Source organism: Rhinoderma darwinii, chromosome 1 (assembly GCF_050947455.1).
Source record: "Rhinoderma darwinii isolate aRhiDar2 chromosome 1, aRhiDar2.hap1, whole genome shotgun sequence".
NCBI lineage: Eukaryota > Metazoa > Chordata > Amphibia > Anura > Rhinodermatidae > Rhinoderma > Rhinoderma darwinii.
Window position 1 is genome coordinate 296742583 of NC_134687.1, and position 24306 is coordinate 296766888.

At 43.0% G+C, this 24306-nt stretch overlaps 2 protein-coding genes across 6 annotated transcripts in view; one reads left to right on the plus strand and one right to left on the minus strand.

Moving 5' to 3' along the window:
- Positions 1-109: 109 nt before the first annotated feature.
- On the minus strand, positions 110-24081 carry POLR2E (RNA polymerase II, I and III subunit E). Its single transcript, XM_075825371.1, has 7 exons — positions 23917-24081; positions 22358-22532; positions 22153-22268; positions 21932-22012; positions 12888-12946; positions 12666-12744; positions 110-430 (listed from the first exon to the last, which is right to left on the minus strand). Exons 1-7 carry the CDS (start codon positions 23971-23973, stop codon positions 365-367), a joined length of 633 nt encoding a protein of 210 aa, XP_075681486.1. The 5' UTR covers positions 23974-24081; the 3' UTR covers positions 110-364.
- LOC142647501 (uncharacterized) overlaps positions 23998-24306 on the plus strand; it is a 35470-nt gene continuing 35161 nt past the window's right edge. For 3 of the 5 annotated variants that reach the window (XR_012847583.1, XR_012847584.1, XR_012847582.1), the window contains exon 1: positions 24005-24237. The gene's annotated coding sequence lies outside the window, so the exon portion shown is untranslated. Of the gene's footprint in view, positions 24238-24306 lie in introns of all 5 variants that reach the window. The other 2 variants (XM_075825369.1, XM_075825370.1) reach the window with 2 other exon arrangements.

Sequence of the window (24306 nt, forward strand, 5' to 3'; positions counted from 1 at the left end):
AGAGACTGAAAGGGATGGTGCGTTTGTGTGTGGAGATTATAAGTTTGGTAATGTATGTAAATGCTTAAAATAAAAACTTTTTCTTGAAAACAAAAACAAAAAAAAACTGTTTTGTCAAAATGCATTTATTTACTTAAGGTACAGGGCAAAAAAAATAAAAAAATAAATCACTTTATAAAAGCTAAACATACCGCACCTGTGCCATCTAAAGAAATGCATGTACAATAGAATGCAGATAACAAAATATACTCCTAATAGCTTTTAATAATTAAAACAAAAGTGCAGAACCCAATACGATGGAATATGTCCTTGAGGACTCCCTGAAATGCTCTGCATTATATACTCCAGGCTGTCGCAGGAAACCTCATTGCACTAAGCGATATGTGATGTAACGGCCAGCAGTCTCACTGGGACGAATAATCTTCACCACCTGAAAGACAAGACTTTTATTTAGTACGGATGATGCTGCAGCACAAAGCAGTGTAATGACATGTGGTTCTTGCCAGAATTTAAAATGTACCTAGAGGTGCCTCTATAGGAAACCACGTAATAGATATTATGGTGCTGTGAAAAAGTATTTGCCCCTCACCGGATTTCATCAATTTTTGCTAATTGGTCACATTCAAATGTTTCGAATCATCCAACTAATTTTGATATAAGATAAAAACACGAGTAAAGACAAAATGCAATTTGAAAGACGGGACGGGTACGGCACCACCAAGAACCAATAACAAAGGTTTGGGTGCTACAGATGTGCTAGAAAAGCACAAACTCTACTAAGTGTCGAGAAACAGATTATGACCAGGAGAACCCCATGAATGAAATACAATATTTCTTAAAGCGATGCAAAAAGAATGAGAACATCTAAAACCAGACAAGGAACCTGTCCAAGTGCAATATAATACAGGGCCAACTGCAGCAAACACCATGAAAAGGTGCGAAAAATTTATACAAAAAAAGACATATGTCTTACTTTCGGGGAAACACGGGGGTATTGCCGCCTCCTGCCCACTTCCGCGCCGCCCCCCTCTCCATACGTCACCGCGCCGGATATATCAGTCCTCAGCAGCTGCTAGTTCGCGCAGGAGGACGGATATATCCGTCCTGTGATGGCGCGGGTACTGCCACTGTACCCACGCGATCAGCGGCAGGAGCCCGGCTGTTATACACAGCCTGGCTCCTGCTGCAACTGCCGGAATCGAAGCGCGCGCCGATTCCGGCAGTTTAACCCATTAAATGCCGCTGTCAATAGTGACAGCGGCATTTAATGTGTTTGACAGAGGGGGGAGCTCCCTCTGTCACCCGATCGGCGCCCCCGCAAACAAATCGCGGGTCGCCGTCGGGTTTCCATGACAGCCGGGGGTCTAACAAAGACCCCCAGGTCTGCCTTCAGCATCTGCCTGTTAGGCGATGCCGGAGGCATGACCTAATAGGTTGCCTGTCAGTTTTACACTGACAGGCAATAATGCTTCGGTATACTAAGTATACCAAAGCATTATATATGCGATCGGCACATCGCATAGTGAAGTCCCCTGGTGGGACTAAAAAAAAAAATGTAAAACAGTTAAATAAAGTTTGTGAAAAAAATAAAATAAAATAATTCGACAATTTTTTTCCAATATAAGACATACCCCGAAAGTAAGACATAGTGGAGCTTTTGGTGATAAAAAGAAAGTAAGACACTGTCTTACTTTCGGGGAAACACGGTAGTATATTTCTGATGCAAAATGACACACAGCAAGATAGTAAACCCGTTAGTGACCGCCAATACGCCTTTTCTTGCTGGTCACTAACGGGCTTTATTCTGATCCAGTAGCCTTCTTACAGAGGGCTTGCAGCAGACCTGCTAGAGCGGGCGGGATCGAAATCAACATCGGTCTCGCCAGTTTAACCCCTCAGATGCAGCAGTCAATAGCGATAACCGCATCTCAGTGGTTTTAGAGGGAGGAGGCTCCGTCTCTCACCCCATCGGTGCGATCGCGGGGTGCCGATAGTTTCTATCGTAGCAGGGGGCCTAACAAAGGCCCCCAAGGTCTGCCTCTAGTGAATGCCTGGCAGTTTTACAGAAGTATTGCAGTGCATTATAAGAGCGATCAAATGATCGCATGGTGAAGTCCCCTAGTGGGACTAAGGAAAAAAAAAAAAAAAGGGTTTAACGTTAATAAAAATCCCAAGTAAAAAAAAAATATATATATATATATATATATATATATATATATATATATAAAAAATATAAATTAAAAACACACTTCACTTTTCCCCTTACAAAATGCTTTATGAAAAAACCCCAACTATAAAACAATTACATTTAACCTGCAGGGCAAACGCCGTAAAAGAAATAAAAAAAAAAACATGCCAGAATTGCGGTTTTCTGTTCATCCTGCCTTCATGCGAATTTTGATCACTTTTTAGTACTCCAAAATGGGACCAATAAAAACTACAAGTCGTCCCGCAAAAAAAGCCCTCATGCAGCTGTCACTCAGGGGTTAAACCAGATACATTTTTAAGATCACACCAGTAAGAGTGTCACCCAGATCGGTGTATGTAGCATAATAACAATAGAAGGCTAATATCCGTGCAATAAATACAAAGGACAAAAATAAAGCTAGAAAATAAGCAGAGAAAGGGACTATATGTCCAAAAGTGCGCCCATCCCAACAGAGGTATTCTGCACTTTATTCTGTACTTTTAATTTTTCCTAATCTCTACTATATTTTTATTTGGCATCTGTAATTGAATCTTTATAGAACGTGGCATTATGTGATACTTTTGTAAGACCTTCTAGTCTTCTTCACGTGCCAGACAACTTCTATTTAAGTGATGTTTAGATTCAGCAGGTCTGGCAGTAATCATGCCTGGATGTGGATAGTGAAATTAAACCCAGTTCCTAATTGCACTTGGATGGGTTGATTTAGTAGCTAAGGGGGCAATTACTTTTTCACATATGGCCAGACTGGGCTGAACAGTATTATTCCTTCATAAATTAAATCATTTATAACCAGCATTTTGTCTTTACTTGGGTTATCTTTGTCTAATATTAAAAGTAGTTTGATGATCTGAAAAATTCAAGTGTGACAAATACGCAAAAATAAAAAAAGTTGGGAAGGGGGCAAATACTTTTTACAGCACTGTATATGTTTTTTGTAATGCTGCTGCATAATATAATCCAATCCCGGCCACAAAACCCCTAATGTGCGGGAGTCAATAGCAACCGCAGTATCTAAGTGGTTAGAGGAAAGGGGTTCCCTCTGTTGCCTCATCGGCACAATCACAGGGTGAATATGGGTTTCCACGACGCCTGAAGAAGGCCCCTAGGTCTTCCATCTGTGTATGCCTATTAGGCCCTGCGTCCGCATGTCAGTTTTACAAAGACAGAAGTTATAAAGTGTATTGTTGAAGCGATCGCATGGTCAAGTCCCCTAGTGACTAAAAAAAAAAAAAAAAGTTCTGAGAGAAAAAAAGCCCACGACTCAAAAACCTTTTAGCTTACAAAAAATACACTATGCTATATTATAAAAAAAAAAAATGAAAATATACAAAAAAAAATATATAAAACCAACGAGTTACTTATCCCACACAGTAAACACTGTGCAAAAATAAAATGGCGGAGAAGTGGGTTTTCGTTTTTTTCTTTTACGATCACCCCTCAAAAAAATAAATAAAAAATAATTAGTCCTATGTACCCAAAACGGTACCAATAACAACTACAGCTCATCTGGCAAAAACAAACCCCATAAAGCTACGTCGCTGGAAAGGGGGGAAAAAAAAAAAAAATAGAAGTTATGGCTCTCAGAATGCAGTGAGACAAATGATTTTTTCCTAAAAAAAACAATTTTTTTGGGTACAAAAATAGTAAACATAAAAAAACAAAACCCAATATAAATTTGGTATCGCGGTAATCTTAACCTCTTCCCGATATCCGCCACATATATACACACGGCGCTGTTGGGAAGGTGTTCCCGCAAACCACAGTACAGTTACGTCGCAGTGATGGTGTGGTCTCCGGCGGGTCCACATAGGCTTGCTGTCAATAAATAACCGACAGCTCTAATACACTGCACTACGTATGTAGTGCAGTGTACAGGGTGGGCCATTTATATGGATACACCTAAATAAAATGGGAATGGTTGGTGATATTAACTTCCTGTTTGTGGCACATTAGTATATGGGAGGGGGAAAACTTTTCAAGCTGGGTGTTGACCATGGCGGCCATTTTGTATCCAACTTTAGTTTTTTCAATGGGAAGAGGGTCATGGGACACAAACTTATTGAGAATTTCACAAGAAAAACAATGGTGTGCTTGGTTTTAACGTTACTTTATTCTTTCATGAGTTATTTACAAGCTTCTCTTTGTTTACAGCCATTGACATGTCGCAGAGGTTAACACATGAGGAGCGGATAGAAATTATGTTGATGTCTGGTGAACGCAGTACCCGGGTCATTGCAGCAGATTTCAATGCAAGACACCCTACGAGACCACCCATCTCCAATGCTACAGTTTGCAAACTGCTTGCCAAGTTTCGTGAAACTGGTTCAGTGTTGTATTTGCCCAAATGTGGACACATGAAAACTGTCACTAATGAAGAAACATCAGTGGCTGTCCTAGCTTCATTCAGCAAGAGCCCACAGCGTAGCACTCGCCGCATGTCACTGGAGAGTGGCATCAGTCGAACATCCCTTCGGCGTGTATTAGCTACTCACAAATGGCACCCTTAAAAACTCCAGCTGCTGCAGCATCTCAACGAGGATCACCCAGATCGGCGCGCTGAATTTGCAGAATGGGCAAAACAAAAATTGGAACAGGACCCTCAGTTTACACAGAACATTTTGTTCAGTGATGAGGCAAACTTTTATGTGAATGGTGAAGTTAACAAACAAAACCACCGCTATTGGTCTGACACTAACCCACATTGGATAGATCCCTCCAAGACTGTTGGAACACAAAAATTGATGGTATGGTGTGGTATATGGGGTACAAAGATAGTGGGGCCATTCTTCATCAATGGAAACCTCAAGGCCACGGGATATCTGAAATTGCTACATGATGATGATGTGTTTCCCTCTTTATGCACTGAAGCTGGCACGTTCCCAGAGTTTTTCCAGCAAGATGGTGCACCACCACATTATGGGTGTCAGGTCCGAGCATTCCTAGATGAACAGTTTCCTGGAAAGTGGATTGGTCGTCGTGGGCCAGTTGAATGGCCCCCTAGGTCTCCCGATCTGACCCCCTTAGACTTTTATCTTTGGGGTCATCTGACGGCAATTGTCTATGCTGTAAAGATACGAGATGTGCAGCAACTGAAACTACGGATACTGGAAGCCTGTGCTAGCATTTCTTCTGCGGTGTTGCTATCAGGGTGTGAAGAGTGGGAGAAGAGGGTTGCATTGACAATCCAACACAATGGGCAGCACTTTGAACACATTTTATAAGTGGTCAGAAACTTGTAAATAACTCATGAAAGAATAAAGTAACGTTAAAACCAAGCACACCACTGTTTTTCTTGTGAAATTCTCAATAAGTTTGATGTGTCACATGACCCGCTTCCCATTGAAAAACTAAAGTTGGATACAAAATGGCAGACTTCAAAATGGCTGCCATGGTCAACACCCAGCTTCAAAAGTTTCCCCCCTCCCATATACTAATGTGCCACAAACAGGAAGTTAATATCACCAACCATTCTCATTTTATTTAGGTGTATCCATATAAATGGCCCACCCTGTATTAGAGTAGCAATCGGAGCATCAGGCCCTCAAGTCCCCTAGTGGAACAAGTTAATAAAAAATGTTGTAAAAAAATAAAAACAAGTTTCAAGTAAAAAAAAAAATGGTGTAAAAAAAGCCAAACTGCCTTTTTTCCCATAAGTCTTTTATTATTGGAAAAAACGAAAAAAAAAACAAAAAAACCCACGATACATAATAATTGGTATCGCCGCATCCGTAACTCCCCAAACTTTAGAACTATTGTGTAATTTAACCGGCACGCTGAACACTGTAAAAATAAAAAAAAAAACAATGAAACAAAGACGCCATAATCTTTGTTTTTAGGCCACACCTCCTCCCAAAAAGAGATATAGGGCTAAGGCCACACGGTGCGTCGTTGACTCGTTTTTTTTGCGTTTGAAAACCACATGCAGCCAACTGCATGCGTTTTTTGTCTCTGTAATGCTGCAGTTCTGTTGCGTTTTTAAAGGAAATAATTGATGGACATAGTTTTCCCCCGTGTTGAAGTTTGTTAGGCGCTTTCTGTATATAGTTCATTACAAGGCATTGTAGAACTGTTCGCAAAAATGCAAGCAGTTCAGCAACTTTGGCAGCGCGGTCAGTAACTGCATGCGGACGGACATTATGAAGATGCAGTCAACCGCACAAATAACACTTTGTAATATAATAGCATTGAAAAATGACTTGTTGCAGTTTAAAAATGCAACATAAACGCACCGTGTGGCATTACCCTAAAAAGGTGATCAAAAAGTCACATTTACTCCACAATAGTAGCAATAAAAACAACGACCCGTCCCGCAAAAAATAATCCGACACAGATTTGTGCACGCAAAGATAAAAAAAGTTATGGGTCTTAGAATACGGTGACACGGAAAGTAAATGATTAAAAATATTATTTTTTTTAAATGTGTTATTAAATGTGCAGAATCTGCAATACATAAAAAAAAAAAAACGATATAAATTTGGTATCGCCATAATCGTATCGACCCGCAGAATAAAGTTAACATGTAATTTACAGCGCACAGTGAATGCCGAAAAAAAAAAGAAGGGTCGTATGTGTCCCAAAATGATACCAATAAAATCTACAGCTTGTCTCGCAATAAACGAGCCCACTCATCGCTCCATCAACCAAAAAATAAAATAAAGTTATGCCACTAGTAATGCGATGATGAAAAAACATTTCCATGTGGAGGCGGGAAGGGAAAATTCCTTCAGTTTCAGGGCCCTAGTATTTAGGATCTAGGAAGGGAAAGGACATGGCACATCCACTAGAAGTGAGGATGCCCGTATTATACCAGCGCAAGACTTTCCCAGCAGCATTTCCCAAACCACAAAGGAGAAAAAGTCCCCAAAAGGTGCAGAGAGTGTTACAAAAGGGGGTTTAAAGACAAGGTGTCGCAAAATATTTTTTTTATATATAATATTGCTTTTAGTATGTCATTAAAATAAATTTTATTTATTTGTGTTTTTGTGTTGTATTTTATTTTACTTCACTATGGGGGCTGGCATTTTTTTTTTCATCTCTGTATGTGTTGATTAACGACACATACAGAGATGGAATACGGCAGCTACAGGGCATAGGAGTCAATGAACGGGAGCCGTCTATTGTATCTGCTCTCCGGCTCTGTACTGCGCAGACGCAGGTCAGTCACACAGCAGAGCAGCTGTTTGCAGGGAGAAAGCAGGCGCCATCACGAAGACCAGCTGCACTGTAGGTAAGGTGTGTGTCTCTGTCTGTCCCTCTTCTATCACAGACGGCAGTCGGGCAGGACTCTGTATAAAGGACACATGATGTAACTGTCCTGGGAAAGCTGGGTGATAAACAATATGCCCGCTGTTAGTGTGGTACCCAGCTTTCCCAGACCCCTGAACGATAAATATCTCTAGTTGTGCTGAGACTGAGAGGTTCATTAGCCACATCCCCAAACAGTCTCAGCACAACTAGAGATTTACCATTCAGGGGTCTGGGAAAGCTGGGTGACCACCATTACTCCTCCTACTGGAGTGTGTTTGGGGATGTGACTAATGAACCTCTCACACTCCAGTAGGAGTGGTAATGGTGGTCACCCAGGTTTCCCAGACCCCTGAACGGTAAATCTCTCTAGTTATGCTGAGACTGTTTGGGGATGTGGCTAATGAACCTCTCAGTCTCAGCACAACTAGAGTGACTTATCGTTCAGGGGTCTGGGAAAGCTGGGTGACCACCATTACCCCTCCTACTGGAGGTGGTAATGGTGGTCACCCAGCTTTCCCAGAAGCAGATATAACCAGGAAAGGGCTGGATGGACGGGCTGAGGGTGCACAGGGTTTTTGGTGACCCCCCTCTGTCATGTGATCGGACCTAGGTTACCGGTTCATCAGATGGGGTTCATGTGACTAAATCTGTCCATAACAAGAGACAGTGCACTCAGGACAAGCCCTGCCCTCATGCCGTAGTTGTGTGGTTCTGTCTGCAGTGATGGCGGTGGGTGGCTCTGACAACCGCCTCCCCCGTCGGGTCATCTCAGGACAGAAGGAGTGTCCGGATTGGAGACACAGCGCCGCACCTGTCCTCAGGTTGTGTCTGGTATTGCAGTAAGTGAATAGGACAGAGCTGTAATACAACACACGACCTGAGGACAGGTGCGGCACCATGTTTTCCTGGACGACCCCTTTAAGACTTTTCCCGTGCGCGTGTCAGAGCGGCGTGTGCACGGGTGCCGCTGATACTTCATAGCCGCTTATCAGCTCTTTTGAAGAATCAGCGGCGAACACACACACACACACACACACACACAGCGACCCCACCCGCTTAACCACTAAGGCCCCCAGGTCTGCCTGTAGTGAATGCCTGCTAAGTCATGCCTCTGACAAAAGTATTGCAGTGTATTATAAAAGCGATCGGATAATCGCATAGTGAAGTCCCCTAATGGGGCTAGTTAAAAAAAAAACAAAAAAAAAAAAAAAAACAGTTTTCCACCTTACAAACGGCTTTATTATTAACAAACAAAATAAAGTTAAAAAGTTACACATATTTGGTATCGCCGCGTCCGTAACGACCCAAACTATAAACTTATTACATCATTTAACCCGCACGGTGAACGTCGTAAAAAATTAAATAAAAAACCATGCAAAAATTGCTGTTTTCTTTGAATCCAGCCTTAAAAAAACTGTGATAAAAAGTGATCAAAAAGTCGCATCTACTCCAAAATGGTACCGATAAAAACTACAAGTCGTCCCGCAAAAAAAAGCCCTCATACAACCGCATCACCGAAAAAATAAGAGTTATGGCTCTTCAAATATGGACACACAAAAACAAATAATTCTGAAAAAAACAGTGTTTTTACTGTGTAAAAGTAGTAAAACATGAAAAATCTATACAAATTTGGTATCGTTGCAATCGCAACAACCCACTGAATAAAGTTAGTGTTATTTATACCACACGGTAAAAGGCGTAAATTTAGGACGCAAAAAAGTGTGGCGAAATTGCAGGTTTTTTTCTATTCCCCCCCCCCCCCCCCCAAAAAAAGTTAAAAGTTAAATCAATAAATTCTATGTACCCCAAAATGGTGCTAATAAAAAAATACAACTTGTCCCTCAAAAAACAAGACCTTATACAGCTATGTCGACACAAAAATAAAAAAGTTATAGCCCTTTGAATGAAACGATGGAAAAACGTAAAAAATGGCTTGTCATTAAGTTCTAAAATAGGCTGGTCATTAAGGGGTTAAAGGAAAGTGGTCATAATATTTTATTAAATAAAAAACACAAATTAATAAAAAAATATCATATGTACTTTATTTTTTCACATGAAATGTTTTTGTTTTTTTTTAAATACTTTTTTCCTTTACTGGGGGCTGCCATGTTTTATTTCATCCATGTATGTTTCTCTTAACGACACCTACTAAGATGGAATATGGCAGCTACAGTGCATAGGACACAATGAACGGGACCCGCTCGTTACATCCTTCACCTCTGCTGTCTCGCTCTGTACTGTGTCTGTGTGTGGCGCGGTTGCATATTGGGGTAGGGGGGGGCTTAGTGTGAGTGAGTGTGCTCGCTGGAGGAGCGGTGCTTGCCGCTGCACGTTTGGGAGGAGGGGGTGGCTCAACGGAGCAGTGGTGCTCGCCGCTGTTCCTTCAAAACAGCTGATTGGCAGCTAAGGATCAGCGGCACACAGGCACTGCTGATGCTTACCAGCCGCTTACCAGCTGTTCTGAAGCATTAGCAGCGAGGACTGCTGCTCTGTCGAGCGGGGGTTCGTGTGAGGGGTGCGGTGCTCGCCGCTGTTCCTTCAAAACAGCTGATTGACGGGTACAAAGGATCAGCAGCACACAAATGCCGCTTATCCTTCAGCCTATAATTATCGGCGAGCACTGCTGCGTGGAGTGCCCCCCACAGACACACACACACACACACACCCCCCCCCAAGCATGCAGGTAAGGTGTGTGCGTGGGTCTTTGTGTGGGTCTTTGGGGGGGGGGGGGCTCCACCAAGCAGCGGTACTCACTGCGGTTCCTACAGAACAGCTGGTTGGCAGCTGTTTTGAAGGATTAGCGGCGAGCACCGCTGCTCCGTCGTTCCTTGCGCCTACTGTGAACCACCGTGTAACTACATGGCGATTCACAGTAGGTGCAAGGAATGAAGAAGCAGCGGCATGTTACTAACTTTTTTTTTTTTTTGCAGGTTCCACTAGACCGTTTGGAGTATGTCGTAGATTCGTTGGATTACGTCGATGATCTACTTTTTTTTTATTTTAAATAAAATAGTGAAGGAGGGTTGTATGGGGGAGTTTTTGTTTAAATAAAAAATTATTTTCTTAGGTCTTCATTTTTTTTAAATACTTTATTAGCGCCTTAGTAATGGCAGTTGTCTGTTTGATGACGTCCATTATGAAGACGAGGCTTAGTGTTAGCCAGTAAAAGAGCTAGCACAAACCCCCCCATTATTACCCCTGTACCCACCGCCACCAGGTGTATCGGGAAGAGCCGGGTACGATCCTGTACCTGACCATCTGTAGTGATGGACGGGCATTGGGGCGGTCGCAGGTTGGTATTAGGCTGGGAAGGGCTAAAAACAGTGGCTCTTCCCACTCTAGTAATGCTAGGCTGCGGCTGTTTTATTGTATTTGGCTGGTTACGAAAATGTGGGGGGACCCCGCGTTATTTTTTAAATAAAAAAATAAACTGACGAAAACAACATGGGGGTACCCATTTTTATAACCAGCAGACACAATAAAACAGCCGCAGCCTAACTTTACCAGGGTGGGAAAGGCCACCATTTTCAGCCCTTCCCAGCCTGCGGCTGCTCTAGTGCCCAGCCATCGCTACAGATGGTCAGGTACTGGATCGTACCCGGCTCTTCCAGATACCCCTGTATCCACCGCCACCAGGGGTAATAATGGGGGGTTAGTTGCAGCCTTTTTACTGGCTAGCACTAAACCCCACCTTAGTAATGGATGTCGTCAAATGGACAACTGCCATTATTAAGGCGCTAATAAAGTATTAAAAAAATGAGAAATAACTCCCTGTCCACACAGAGCTAGCTGGCGCTGATTTTGATGTGGAAATCACGTCAGAATCAGCACCATAAAACCCCCGAAATCTCCCCACATTGATTTCAACGTGAGGCAGAGGCATTCTTTTCCCGGGTGGCTTTTGACCACTGACAGGGAAAAAAAGCGTGTATCCACAGTGCAGTTTTGCCGCATCTTTCCAGAGTGGCCGAAAACGTGGCAAGACTGCACGGTTTGAATACACCCTAAGAAAATATTTTTTTATTCAGATAGAAACTCCCCCGCACAACCCTCGTTAACCATTTTTTGTTTTAAAAACATAAATCGAAGTAGTCCAGCGTATTTACGACATAGTCCAAACGGTCGAGCAGAACCTGCAAAACAAAAAAATAAAGTTAGTAATATGAAAAATAAAAATCTTCTCACGTACAGCGACTTCGGTCTTCTCCCTGCACCGCAAAAAACTACAAGCCAATAAAAAAAATAATTCCCTTAGGGCATGTTCACACGCCGTTCTTTTAAAATACTCGCGTAAAAAATCGTGTTGTATGTACTAACGGCGCACTTTCCCAATGATACAATGGGAAGCTTAATCAAGCGTTTGACGCGTTTTTTGGCGCGTAAAATGCAGCAAAAACAGTCAAATACACGCCGTGTGAACCAGTCAACTGAAAAGTCATTCACCACGGGGGCTTCCCTCTTGACTTTCATCATTCTTAGCCTTTTGGTGTGTTCTATAGCTTCTGCCAGCTGCCATTGTAGAATCACTCCCAAAATGAGAGCTGGGCAATGGTAAGCAATTTGAAGACACCTTTTCCTGGCTTGTAGCCAAAAATAGGGAGGGGGGGGGGGTGAGATTCCCTTCCACATTTACAGCAGCTACTGTAGGTCAGGCTGCTCTGCCTGATTCACCTTGCTGTAATTCTGGGAAGTGCTCCCTCTGGTGGGCAACATAGGAAAACATGTTAAATTATTATTTAATTTTTAATACTTTCCACTTTGGGGAAGAAAAAAAACAAACAACTAGAGTAAAAAAAAAAACTTAAAAAAATAATAATAAAAGTAACCCACTTAAAAAAAATAAAATAAAAATTGGCGACACATTCCCTTTAAACATTGTTAGGCTTAGTTCACACCTGCATCACCAATTAAATTGACGGAGTGCTGGATCAGTCACACGGCAGACCCGAATCACTTACAATGGGTTCTGTTGTGGTGTACATCGTTTCAGTAGGAAGAATAGCACTGCATGCTGCGCTATTCTTCCCGTCAAATCTGAGCGGATCTATGATGGCGGCTCCAACGCAGATGTGAGCAGAGCCTAATTGGGATCATACTCAATTGGTAAGAGTTCATCCTCACCATAACAACAGTTTATATTCTAACCCACAGGAGGATTCCAACAGTGCACACATTATGGCAAGATGATAAAAACGGCTGTATTCCTTACCTGACCTCTTTTTAGCCCAAAATATCTTGCAACTGGATCTCCAGCCTGTATACGAGGGAGCTGCGACTCTCGGAGTTTACTGAATAAGTGGTTAAGGAATTAAAAAAAAAAAAAAATCAAGCATAACACCATGAATTTTGAACATCATGCTAGGTTGATTAAGCATCCTAAAATACGATTAGAGCTAAAGGTTATTGGACGCAATCGCATTAATAAGGATACTATCTTGCTAGTAACTCTGTGACTTCATCCTTTGTCATGACCACATGTTCAGGAACCAACTAAAAAAAAAGCGAAAAGCAGAGCAGAAGTGATGGTGGCACAAAGCATACATAGCAGCGATATAAAATTATATGCAGAATGGCCCTGAAAGCAGCTGTTCATATAAAAGTATGTAATGTTTAGAACATTTGTCTTGCAGCCCCTCCACAGACCTAGGTAAATTCTTATCAATTGTTTACTAAAGGCCCTTTTACACGGGACTATGTTCTGGTGAACAAGTGTTCATAGATCAGCATTTTATGCGGCCAAACGAATGGTAAACTAGTTGGCAGCGCCTCTCCCTGTGTAGACAGGGAGAGGTGCTGCCGACAAGATGAAAATGCATAGGGACGAGAGATCGTAGTAACCATCATTCGTACCCACACAAAACGATCATTGGTCCGTTTGAAGGGAGCAAACCAACGCCGATCGACACAAGCTGTTCTGTCAAACAGCGCTCGATTAAAAGGTGGTAAACATGGCCGATATCTGCCCATTTAAAACCAGTTTATGTAACATACTGTACATAAAGAAGAGATATAAAGCGAACACAAAAAATAGTTACATACACAATCATTCACGACAATGCTGCTGCAGTGAGACTTCCCCTAGTGGCAGCTTCAAGCACCTAGCATTTAAAACAAAACAAAACAAAAAAAAAAAAACAGTATGCGGTTGCCATTTTCTTGTGTGCTGTAGAACTTTGCATTCACAGGTGTTCTTGCAGCTGTATACATGTTTTGTTTCATTTTTTTTTAATGTACTGATCAAACATTCGGGTCTCTTATGTATTACATATTTGTGGGGTTAGTGACTGCCTCGATTTTTTGATCTTGCACTCCTCGCATTCTGCCCTGGGTGATATTTCTTACTTTAAAGCAGGTTTCTAAAATCCCCAAGAATATGTAGGCTTATGCCTCATGCACACGACCGTTGTGCCACTCGGGCCGTTTGACGGCATCAGAGTGGCACCCCGTCTTCACGGACCCATTCTCTTTAGCGGGTGAATCGGGTCCATGAAAAATGGTCAGAGTCTCCGATCCGAGGAAAGATGGAATACGTCCTATCTTTCCTCGGATTACTGACGGGACTTGGACGGCACACTCGGTCGTGTGCATGAGGCATTAGTCCCAATTCTGGGTGGATGTGCAGTGTAGGGACCCACCTTATAGAAGTCAACTTGTCGTGGCAGGTAAGCTCACACAATTTGATCAAAATGTGTGCTAAGAACCTCTCCATTGTAAGTAGATTCAGCAGCAATGCATATTTATAGTGTTTAGGTGCCATTGGAGTTCGCAGAGTGCTGTCGCCATTTTCTTGTGTGAATATATATATATATATATATATATATATATGTGTATGTTACATTCAGTCCCATTGCCAAATTTGTATAAGATCAAGCACCTAGCCATGCAGTCTATAAAAACATTTTTAAAAGAATGGGTCGTTCTAAAGAGCTCACTGAATTCACATGTGGTACTGTGATAGGATGCTACTGTTGCCACAAGTCAACTCGTGAAATTTCTACCCTCTTCGATCAACTGTGAGTAATATTATAGCAAAGTGGAAGCTCTTAGAAACCACAACAACTCAGCCACGAAGTGGAGACCATGTAAGGTTACAGAGTCGGGTCGCTAAGTGCTGTGGGGAATAATGCATAAAAGTCACCAACGTTCTGCTGACTCAAAACCTGCAGAGTTCCAAACCTCCTCTGGCATTAATATCAGCAAGAGATCTACATGGCATGAGTTTCCATGGCTGAGCAACTGCTCCTAACTTTGTGGGAACAGTTTGGGGAAGGCCCTTTAGTGTTCCAGAATGACTGTGCCCCAGTGTACAAAGCAGGGTCCATAAAGGCATGGTTGGCGATTGTGAGCCAGGCCCTCCCGTCCAAAATCATTGTCTGACCTCACAAACATTCTTCTGGATGAATGGGCAAAAATGTCCAAAGACACCCTTCAAAATCTTGTAGAAAGCCGTTTTATCGGCAACTCCATACTAATGCCTGGATGTGATAAAAGCTCCTGAAGGTGTAGTACTTATGTTTATATCTAGTGATCTCCTTTTTGTCAAGGGACCCTTCTAGGTAGGAATTGTCCAAAAGTGGAGAACCCATTTAACTGAGGCAAGTGAGACCTGCAGTTCCTTAGATGTTTGTCTGGGTTCTTTTGTGACCCCCTTCATGAGTCGCTGACGTGCTCATGGTAAAATTTTTGTAGGCTAGCAGCTACAAAAGGTTTGCCACTGTTCCAAGTAGGGCTGGGTGATGTGGCCTAAAACGGAAAACTCCAATTTTTCAAAACTTGAAGGTTCTTGTGGTTTTTTTTTCTAAACAAGTTAGCATGCACAGCAATTCCTTAATATATACAACATTTTTAGAATTGTACCTTAAGGCCAGGTTCCCATGGGACGGAAAAGCTGCGTAAAAATCACGCGTGTCCGGCCTGGTACCCGCAGGACTCTCCGCCCGAAAAGTCGCACCGGACGGATATTTTGCTGCAGAAGAAAGACGTTCATACTTACCCATTCCTCTGGCGAACGCTCCGGCCTCCCTGCATGACGTTGCCGGCCATGTGACGCTTCAGCCTGTGATTGGCTGCAGCAGTACATGGGGTGCAACGTCACCCCAGGAGGCCGGACTGCAGGAAGGAGTAGGGCATTCTGGGTAAGCAGTATTTATTTTTTTCTTCCAGCGTTGCGATTTTTGCTGCGATTACGCTGTAAAAGTCACAATGCTTGACTTTGTTGTGGGTTTTGCATCCCCAATGGATTCAATGTGGAAAACCCGCAACAGAAAAAACAAAAATGCAGCAATTAAATTTCGTACCGCAGATCAATTAACGTTTACCAAGCGTTTCTCTGCAGCGTGGGCGTGAGATTTTCTGAATCTCATCCACTTTGCTGCGACTGTAAACGCTGCGGAATCTCCGCACACAATTCTGTTGCAGAAACTCTGCAGTGTTTATGCTACGTGGGAACCCTCACTTGTAAAGTCTAAACTGAGACTTTTTGAAGCGCTACCGAGTGACAGCTGCAGTCCACAAGACTCCATAAAACTCAATGTACTCCTAGACTGCAGCTCGATTGAATTCTGTGCAGAAATTCCGCAGCATTTACAGTAGCAGCAAAGTGGATGAGATTTAGAAAATCTTATGCCCACGCTGCGGAAAAACGTAGCGTAAATGATAATAAATTGATCTGCGGTGCGGAATTTAAATCCGCAGCATGTCAATTTATGCTGCGTTTGTGTTGCGGGTTTTCCCCATTGAAATTAATGGGGATGCAAAACCCGCAACAGAATGCCATGTGTTGCGACTTTTGCGGCAGAATCGCAGAATCGGAACTTAGGAAAAAAAAAAAAACACTTACCCAGAACCTCCCCTTCTTCCTGGGATGACGTAGTTATAAACAAGTTTATTCCGCAGCATATCCGACCTGTAGGAACCCGGCCTAAGAGTAGCTGTAGCCTTAAAATGTAATTCCATCTTCCCTATCCACAGGATATGCCAACAATGCCTGATAGATGCGGTCCCAGCTCTTGGACCCATAGCAGTATCTAAAATGGAACCCCCTGGTGAAGAAATTGTGTTAAAAGCAGCAACAAAAGTGCCACGGGTCCTTAGGCATTTTATTTGCAAAGCATCGCTCTCCACCAGACACACAGCAGAGAACTGTAACACAGTTGACGTTAATGAGGCCAAATTTCGGTCACAAGAGGACGCTGTACTGGACTAGCACTCCAGGTCCTTTGTTTTACTGATAACCGATCAGTAAGTTATGATATATCTCTTACAGAGAACTTTTATAGCATATCTACTGGACATGCCGCTCCCCCAAAAGCAGGAGTGCCCAGTACACTTTTACCAGTGGAGAAGTAGTGGTTCACGGGCAGGCACTGTTAGAATCTAGGGAAGATAAGCAAACAGCTTAGTGACCACGTTTGTCCGTTTTTAGATCTCCCATTCACCTCTGTCTGTCAAATCAGTGACACTCACATTGAAGACTTAGGGCCCTTTCACACGGGCCAATTATCAGGCAAACAAGCGTTCACAGAACCAATAATTGCCCTGTATGAACGATCAGCCGATGAACAAGCAAACACTCGTTTATCGGCCGATTGTATCGTTTAAAATATTATCCTTGTCGGCAGCGCATCTCCCTGTGTAAACATGGAGCCGTGCTGCCGACATGATACAAATGTATGGGGACGAACGCTCCGAGTAACGACCGCTCGTCTCCAACTAGCTTCTTGTGAAAGGAGCAACGAGCGCCGATCAACAAGCTCTCTCGTTGATCGGCGCTCATTTACATGGTCCAGGGCCTACCTTTAGACCTAGTCTAAACCCCATCATGCTGGGCAATAAGCAGATTTGCTAATGTGATTATGACAGTTTGCAGGTGTAACTGCGTGAAATTGTTTCTAGCTCCAGATTTATAAAAGCTGGTCTGGAATTTTGCCACCTCAAACAACATTTCTTTTTTGTGTCTGTAAAGGGTTTACCAAGTGCAGCTGACTTGTGAAGGGTTTCGTTACAATGCAGTAGCGTACACCTTAATCCTGTGCAGACAGACACCACTGAGGGATATGGCTCATACACCAATAATAGTGACCTGATCGCAAGCCTGCAGTGGGCTTAAAAATGCGTGGCACCCTGCGTTGCAGCGGACAGAAGGTCGGAGCTGAATAATACTTTTGTGTTGCATGACAGTCCTCTGCAGCAGATGAACCCCAGAAAAAGTCAAGCACCTCTTACACTAGGCACAACTAGCCATGTGGACCCGGTCTAATTATTTAACATAACAATTATCACCGGCTGATAGTAACAAGCACCCCACAGGCAGCCGCTACACCTAGGACAAGAATGGAATGTTTTTCCTTTTACAGCAGCCAGAATGTGTTGACCAGGGAACAGGCCATTTCCCCAGTGTTGGTCTTCTGGAATACCTGGAACAAGCGTCTGGTTACTGGAGTGAGCAGAGAAGGGTGGGCATGAGCTCCACCAGTACAAGCCTGGTCTTTTACTATCAGAAGGGTGCAATTAAGTACCAAGTCTGCAATCCCTTCAAGAAGGGTGTAAGGGTCAATTCAGACATTGCTCCAGAGTTCAGCGGCATGCTTTTTGGCAGTGTTCTCTAGAGTAATGAATGAGGTTCCACTATCTGACACTCTGACGGAGTAATCTTGGTTTGGCAAATGCCAAGCCTGCTGGAAAATTTGACGGAGGAGAGATAATGGTCTGGGGTCGTTTCTCGGGGTTCGGGCTAGGTCTCTTATTACCAGTGGAAGGGAAGGTTAAAGGACCAGTGTCACGGGAAAAACATTTTTTAGATCAATTTGATTTTAGTGTTTTATTAAACATTTTTATATTTATTTGTGTGTTTGTGTTTTACTTTTTTTTATTTTTTCACTTTTTCTTCCCTATGGGGGCTGCCATTTTTTTTTCCATCTCTGTATGTGTCGATTAACGACACATACATACATGGAATACGGCACATACAGTCCCATAGTGAATGCGAACGGGGCCCGTTCCATCCACTATGCTGTACGCCGCCTGTGTGGGAACGGCGCATGCGCCGCTCCCACACAGTCCAAGTTGAACTGTGCGACGTCCGGCGCCATTTTCCTGTGGACCGGAAGTCGCGGCCGGACAGTAAGATTACTACTTCCGGTCGCTGCTTCCGGACTTGTGCACTTGGAGCAGAGGTAGCAGACGGAGCGGACGGACCGGAGGGAGCGGCGGCGGCAGGAGCAGGTAAGTTATTTCTATGTATGTTCGTGTTTTAGTGTGTGTTTACTACTGTATGTTAACCTACTACACTGTGTTCGCTCAAAAAACGGCGACACAGTGTAGGAGGTTTGACCGTTCAATCCCCTCGTTTCTCCCGGCACTAGCCAGGATAAAGGAGGGGGGATTCTGAGAGCTCACTAGAGCGAGTGAGTTTTCTCAAATTTTGCAGCATAAACCAATGTGGTTGCTTTACCACATGCAATGCTGCAATTTTGGGAATTGCTCCATCTAGTGACCAGCGCTGGGAAATATTATAAATTAGAATCTAATTTATAATATTTCCTGACTCGTGAAAAAAATTAAAAAAATTAGAACAATGTTTAATCACCTACACACTAATTGTTTAACTAAAAAAAAACAACATTTTTTTCTAGCAACACTTTCCTTTTAATACTACAGCATGTAAAGACAAATTTGTGGCAACAGCACGGGGAAAGGCCCTTTCCTGTTTCAAAATAACTGTGCGCAAAGTAACATCCATAAAAGAGAAGAAGGTGTGAGAAGTTTGCTGTGGAGGAACTAGACTGGCCCTAGAGCCCGGACATCAACCCCAATGGATACCTTTCTGATGAATTGGAATGTTGAGTGGTGTGAGGGCTTGTTTTTGGCGGGAAGAGTTGTAGTTTCTATTGGTAGCATTTAAAGTACCATATAATGTACTGGGAAATAAAATCTTTGCAGGATGAAATTGGAAAAAACTGAAATTCTTTTACCACTTTTAAAGAAAAAAAAAAACTTTGTAAAAAAAAAAAAAATAATTGTGTGTCAATTGAGTGGCGTGAGAGCTTATTTTTGCAAAACGAGCTGTAGTTTATATCGGTACCATTTTTTCGGACATACAACTATTTTATCACTTAAGTTTCTTTTTTGAGAGCGAAGTCGACCTAAAAAAACAGCGATTCTGCCGGGTTAATTAAAAAAAAAAATTGTTTATGGCGTTTACCGTGCACCTTAAATAACGCTATATTGTAATATTGTATAGTTCAGACTTATGGACCCAGCGATACCAATTTTGTTTACTTTTTACATTACTTTAGAGGGAAAAGGTTGAATTTTTTCACTTTTATTTTTTTCACTACTAAAAACTTAAAAGGGGTTATCCGGGGACCAAAAATTGCATTGCAATAATATATTTATGTGAAACTAAGTAACTTACTAATGTACTTTAATTAAAAATTCTGTACTAAATGGTGCAGTTCAAACCTCATGAATTATTCAGGAAGTGCTGGAGCTTTTCTAATAATGATGACGCTCCGACACGGCCTCACGTGACTGAGCTCTTGCTTCATGTGCTGTTCATGAACATGACCGCAAGGGGCTGTCACATTTGCCTATTGCTTGAGTCCCGAGCAGAGCATCAGCTAGCGCTTTGCTTAGGACTCCAAATATGGACGTCTGGAGCAGTTCTGGTCAATTCAGGGGTTTCCTATTGCTGGAGTCCCCTGAGCAAAGAATCAGCTGATGCTCTGCCTGGGGACTCCACAACTTCTGCCCACATCACTGACACTCTCCATATATGGACAATGACCGTCGGCAGCAGTACTGGAGTCCCGGAGAAAGTCATCAGCTGATGCTTTGCTCAGGCACTCCAGTGCCGACGTCATTGTCCATATATGGACAGAAGTTGTGAAGCCCCCAGGCAGAGCATCAGCTGATTCTTTGCTCGGGGGACTCCAGTAGTGCTGCCGACGTCATTGTCCATATATGGACAGTGACGTCGGCAGAAGTTGTGAAGTCTTCACACAGGCAGAGTGAAAGCAGCCCGTATATGCCACATCACTGCAGCCATGTCAACAGACAGAGATCAAGGACATTTAACCATTTAGATGCCACAATCAATAGGACTGTGGCATCTAAGCCATTAGAAAGGAGAGGGGCCCTCAGTGATCTTAACAAATATTTTTCTCTTTGTAATAGTAGTACATAAGAAAAACCATATAAATTTGGTATCACCATATTCGTATTGACCCACAGAATAAAGTCAACATGTCATTTTTACCGCAAGTAAACGATGTCAAATCTAGATAAAAAACAATGGAGGAATCAGTTTTTTTCCTATTCCACCCCAGAAAATGTTTTTTTTTTAAAGAGGCTCCGTCACCAGATTCTCAAATCCCTATTGCATGTGATCGGCGCTGCAATGTAGATAACAGTAACAATTTTTTTGGGGGAAAAACTTTCATTTTTGGCCAAGTTATGAGCTATTTTATATATATGCAAATGAGGTTTTAAATGGACAACTGGGCGTGTTTTTTTTCGTATGTCCAACTGGGCGTGTATTGTTTTTAACTGGGCGTGTTTAGTTGTTTTACTAACTGGGCGTTGCAAATAGAAGTGTATGATGCGGACGAATCAGTGACCAATCAGCATCATACACTCCTCTCCATTCATTTACACAGCACATAGTGTTCTTACTAGAACGATGTGCTGCCACATACACAAGTGTCCTGATAATGAATACACATGACATCCAGCCTGCACGTCATGTGTACTCAGAATCCTGACACATCTGAATCTTTTCTGTGAGATTTCCAGCAAAGAAAATGAAATCTCGTTTACCTCGTAATCTCGCGAGATTACGCACGTCTTACTGGAATCTCACAGAAAAGATTCAGAAGTGTCAGGATTCTGAATACACATGACGTTCAGGCTGGAGGTCATGTGTATTCATTATCAGGACACTTGTGTATGTGGCTGCACATCGTTCTAGTAAGATCACATGCAATAGGAGATAGGGATTTGAGAATCTGGTGACAGAGCCTCTTTAAGTTCCCCAGTATAGTCTATGGTACGTTAAATGGTGCCATTAAAAACTACAACTCATCCCGCCAAAAAACAGGCCCTTGTACGGCTAAGGCCCCATGCACACGACCGTGCCCGTAATCACAGCCCACGATTGCGGGCACAGCCGGCTACATTTACAGGCTGTGCTCCCATACAAGGTATAGGAGCAAGGCGCGTAAAACAGGACATGCACCAGAATGCCCTACGGAAAGGTGTTCACAACCAATTGAACCGAATGGGTCCGTAAAAAACCACAGACCGCGGTACGGTCCGTGGTCTTACTGTCGTGTGCATGGGGCCTTAGACAATAGAAAAAAATAAGTTATGTCTTATGAAAAATACAAAAGATAAAAACAAAAAAAAACAAAAAACGGCTGCAGTGCCAAGCGGTTAACATCAATCAACAGTTTTTCTGGAGCGGTCTGACCTTACCTCATGTTCTGTGATGTTAATCAGAAGCTCCTGCTGCAGAAACTGCTCTAGGATGTATTTAGGAGCCATGTCCACCAGTGACTAAATACATAAAACAGTAGTAAGAAGTCAACATAGGTCAAGTTAAAGTCAGCCCTCCTAATCCATATGTTAAAAAGTATTTCACAACGCTATTAAAACCTATAGAGCTTCTCACTGTTGTTCTAGTAAATCCGAAGTACCTGCTTAGCAGATGGCGTCATTCCCTGCTGCACCACAATGATGGCTCTGGTGATGTTTTCTTCCTGCATCCTCTGACAGTACATTTTGATGGTCTTTATTCCAACCTTTGGTTCCTCTGAAAATTCACAGGAGTTTAGTACAAAAATAATATTCATAACACACACACACACACACACACACACACACAATGACATTAGCACTTACCAGGGAAAAACACAAACATCTGATCAGTGGGATCATCATTGTGAGCGACCAACACAGTAAGATCAGTTCGCCGGGGTCTGCCCTCACTTGGTTTGTCACCAAACTGTGCCTTGAATTCATCCAATGTCTGGTCCAACTCATCTTGTGTCACAAGGTAACCTCGGTCATGGCACAACTGAGAATTAAAATATATAAAAAAAAGGAACAAATTAAAATATACAGGTTCAGTTTAAAGATAGTAACAGGGGCCATAATTGCACAAAAGTGCAACTCCTTTTAAATAGTACCCAAAAAAAATCCAAAGTGAGCACTGCGTTCTGCAATGGGGCCCGAATGAAGGAAGCTTCCTTATTGCATTCGGGCCAACGCTATGGCTCAATGAGGGGGGGGGGGGGGGAGTAGCATGCTGGGAGGACATGAACCTCAGAACTTCAAGTTGCGCCAGCGCAAGACTGCCAGAAAGATAGCGCACGCACATATTTATTCCACCTACGACGAGGCATTAAACAAAAGGCAACTGTGCATGCGCTGTTCCCAGATAATTGGGAAAGAGGCACGTGTGCACTTGAACAGACAGAAATTGACACTCGTTCTGGCATGGACGAGGTAGGTCACATGCCCCTCCAGGTCACGCTCTGTGATGGACGAGGGCGGCGTGACAGCGAGGAGAAAGGTCTCCATTTATCAATGGCGTGGCTTAGTGAGAAGAAATACACAAGTACTTGTTAGTATATATTATATATATTTCCGTGCTTGCTACACTACATTAATGAGCAGATTAACCCTTTAAGGACCACAAGCATTTCTCAATTTTGCCACCCCGCATATCGTCAGCGATACATTTTTTAATGCTACAGAACTGTTTGAGCCCTTCTTATGCTCCGTTCCGTCGGAATGGAGCCCTGACTGACACAAACTGAAACCGTAGGTTTCAATTACCATTGATATCAACGGTGACGGACCCGATGCCAACGGTTTCCGTTTCGTTATGCAAGGGTTCCGTCGTTTTGACCGAATAAATACCTACGTCAGTCAGGGCTCTGTTCTGACGGAACGGAGCCCTGACGCAGATGTGAACATAGCCTTATGGAGGGAGTAGCTGTATCATTTTGGGGAACAAGCAATTCCACCATTGTTTTGTTTATAGTATTCAGTTCTCGTCTTCCTCAAGAATAAGGGGCTTTTCCATCACCACTCCCTCCAGCCCCGAGATAAGAGTAGTAATTATAAAGCCCTCTAAGAGACGCGATCATTTCTAATGCACGGGCATCCGTTAGGACATAGCCAACAGGTATTAATACTGGACCCCTTCTATCTGGATCAACTGTGCAGGTGAAAGCCATCTATTGTCCCCTGTTATCAGCCATTCAGGCTTACCATCGTGTTCCTCAATAGCATTACAGGAAAAGGACGCATATACACGTGGGACTGATGTTAGCAGCTGCTCATATAAACTGGCTGTAGGATTTGTGGTGACGGAGCTGTAGTTCTTAAGTTACAACTAATAAAACCATTAGTGTCTATCGCTGAGGACATGTCCTGACTAGAGACACTCATACCTGCATAATGGTCTTCCGAATCTTCCATAGCCGGTAAGTCTCCTCCTCATCATCCATGTCCGACAAACAGTGGCGACAAACTCCCAACACCAGTCCCGAAAACCACTGCCGGCTCTGACACCACGAGGCCTTTCCTGTTCTAGGTGTCCAGCAAACTGCCTGTTGGCCGCGAAGGACCCATTCTGAAAGTATAGCTGTCCCAGAAGTTGCCTGTTTTTGCTACGCTTCAACTGTAAATGAGCGGTCTTGCAATACTAAGAAGCCCCCAGCGTGGAGCCGTGTAACTGGCTCCTGTGATACAACATTGCACTTGTGAGGAGGGTGAGTATGACGCTGACCTTCTATGTAGGAAATGTCGCCGGTCATGGTCTGCCATCTTCCTGGTAGGCA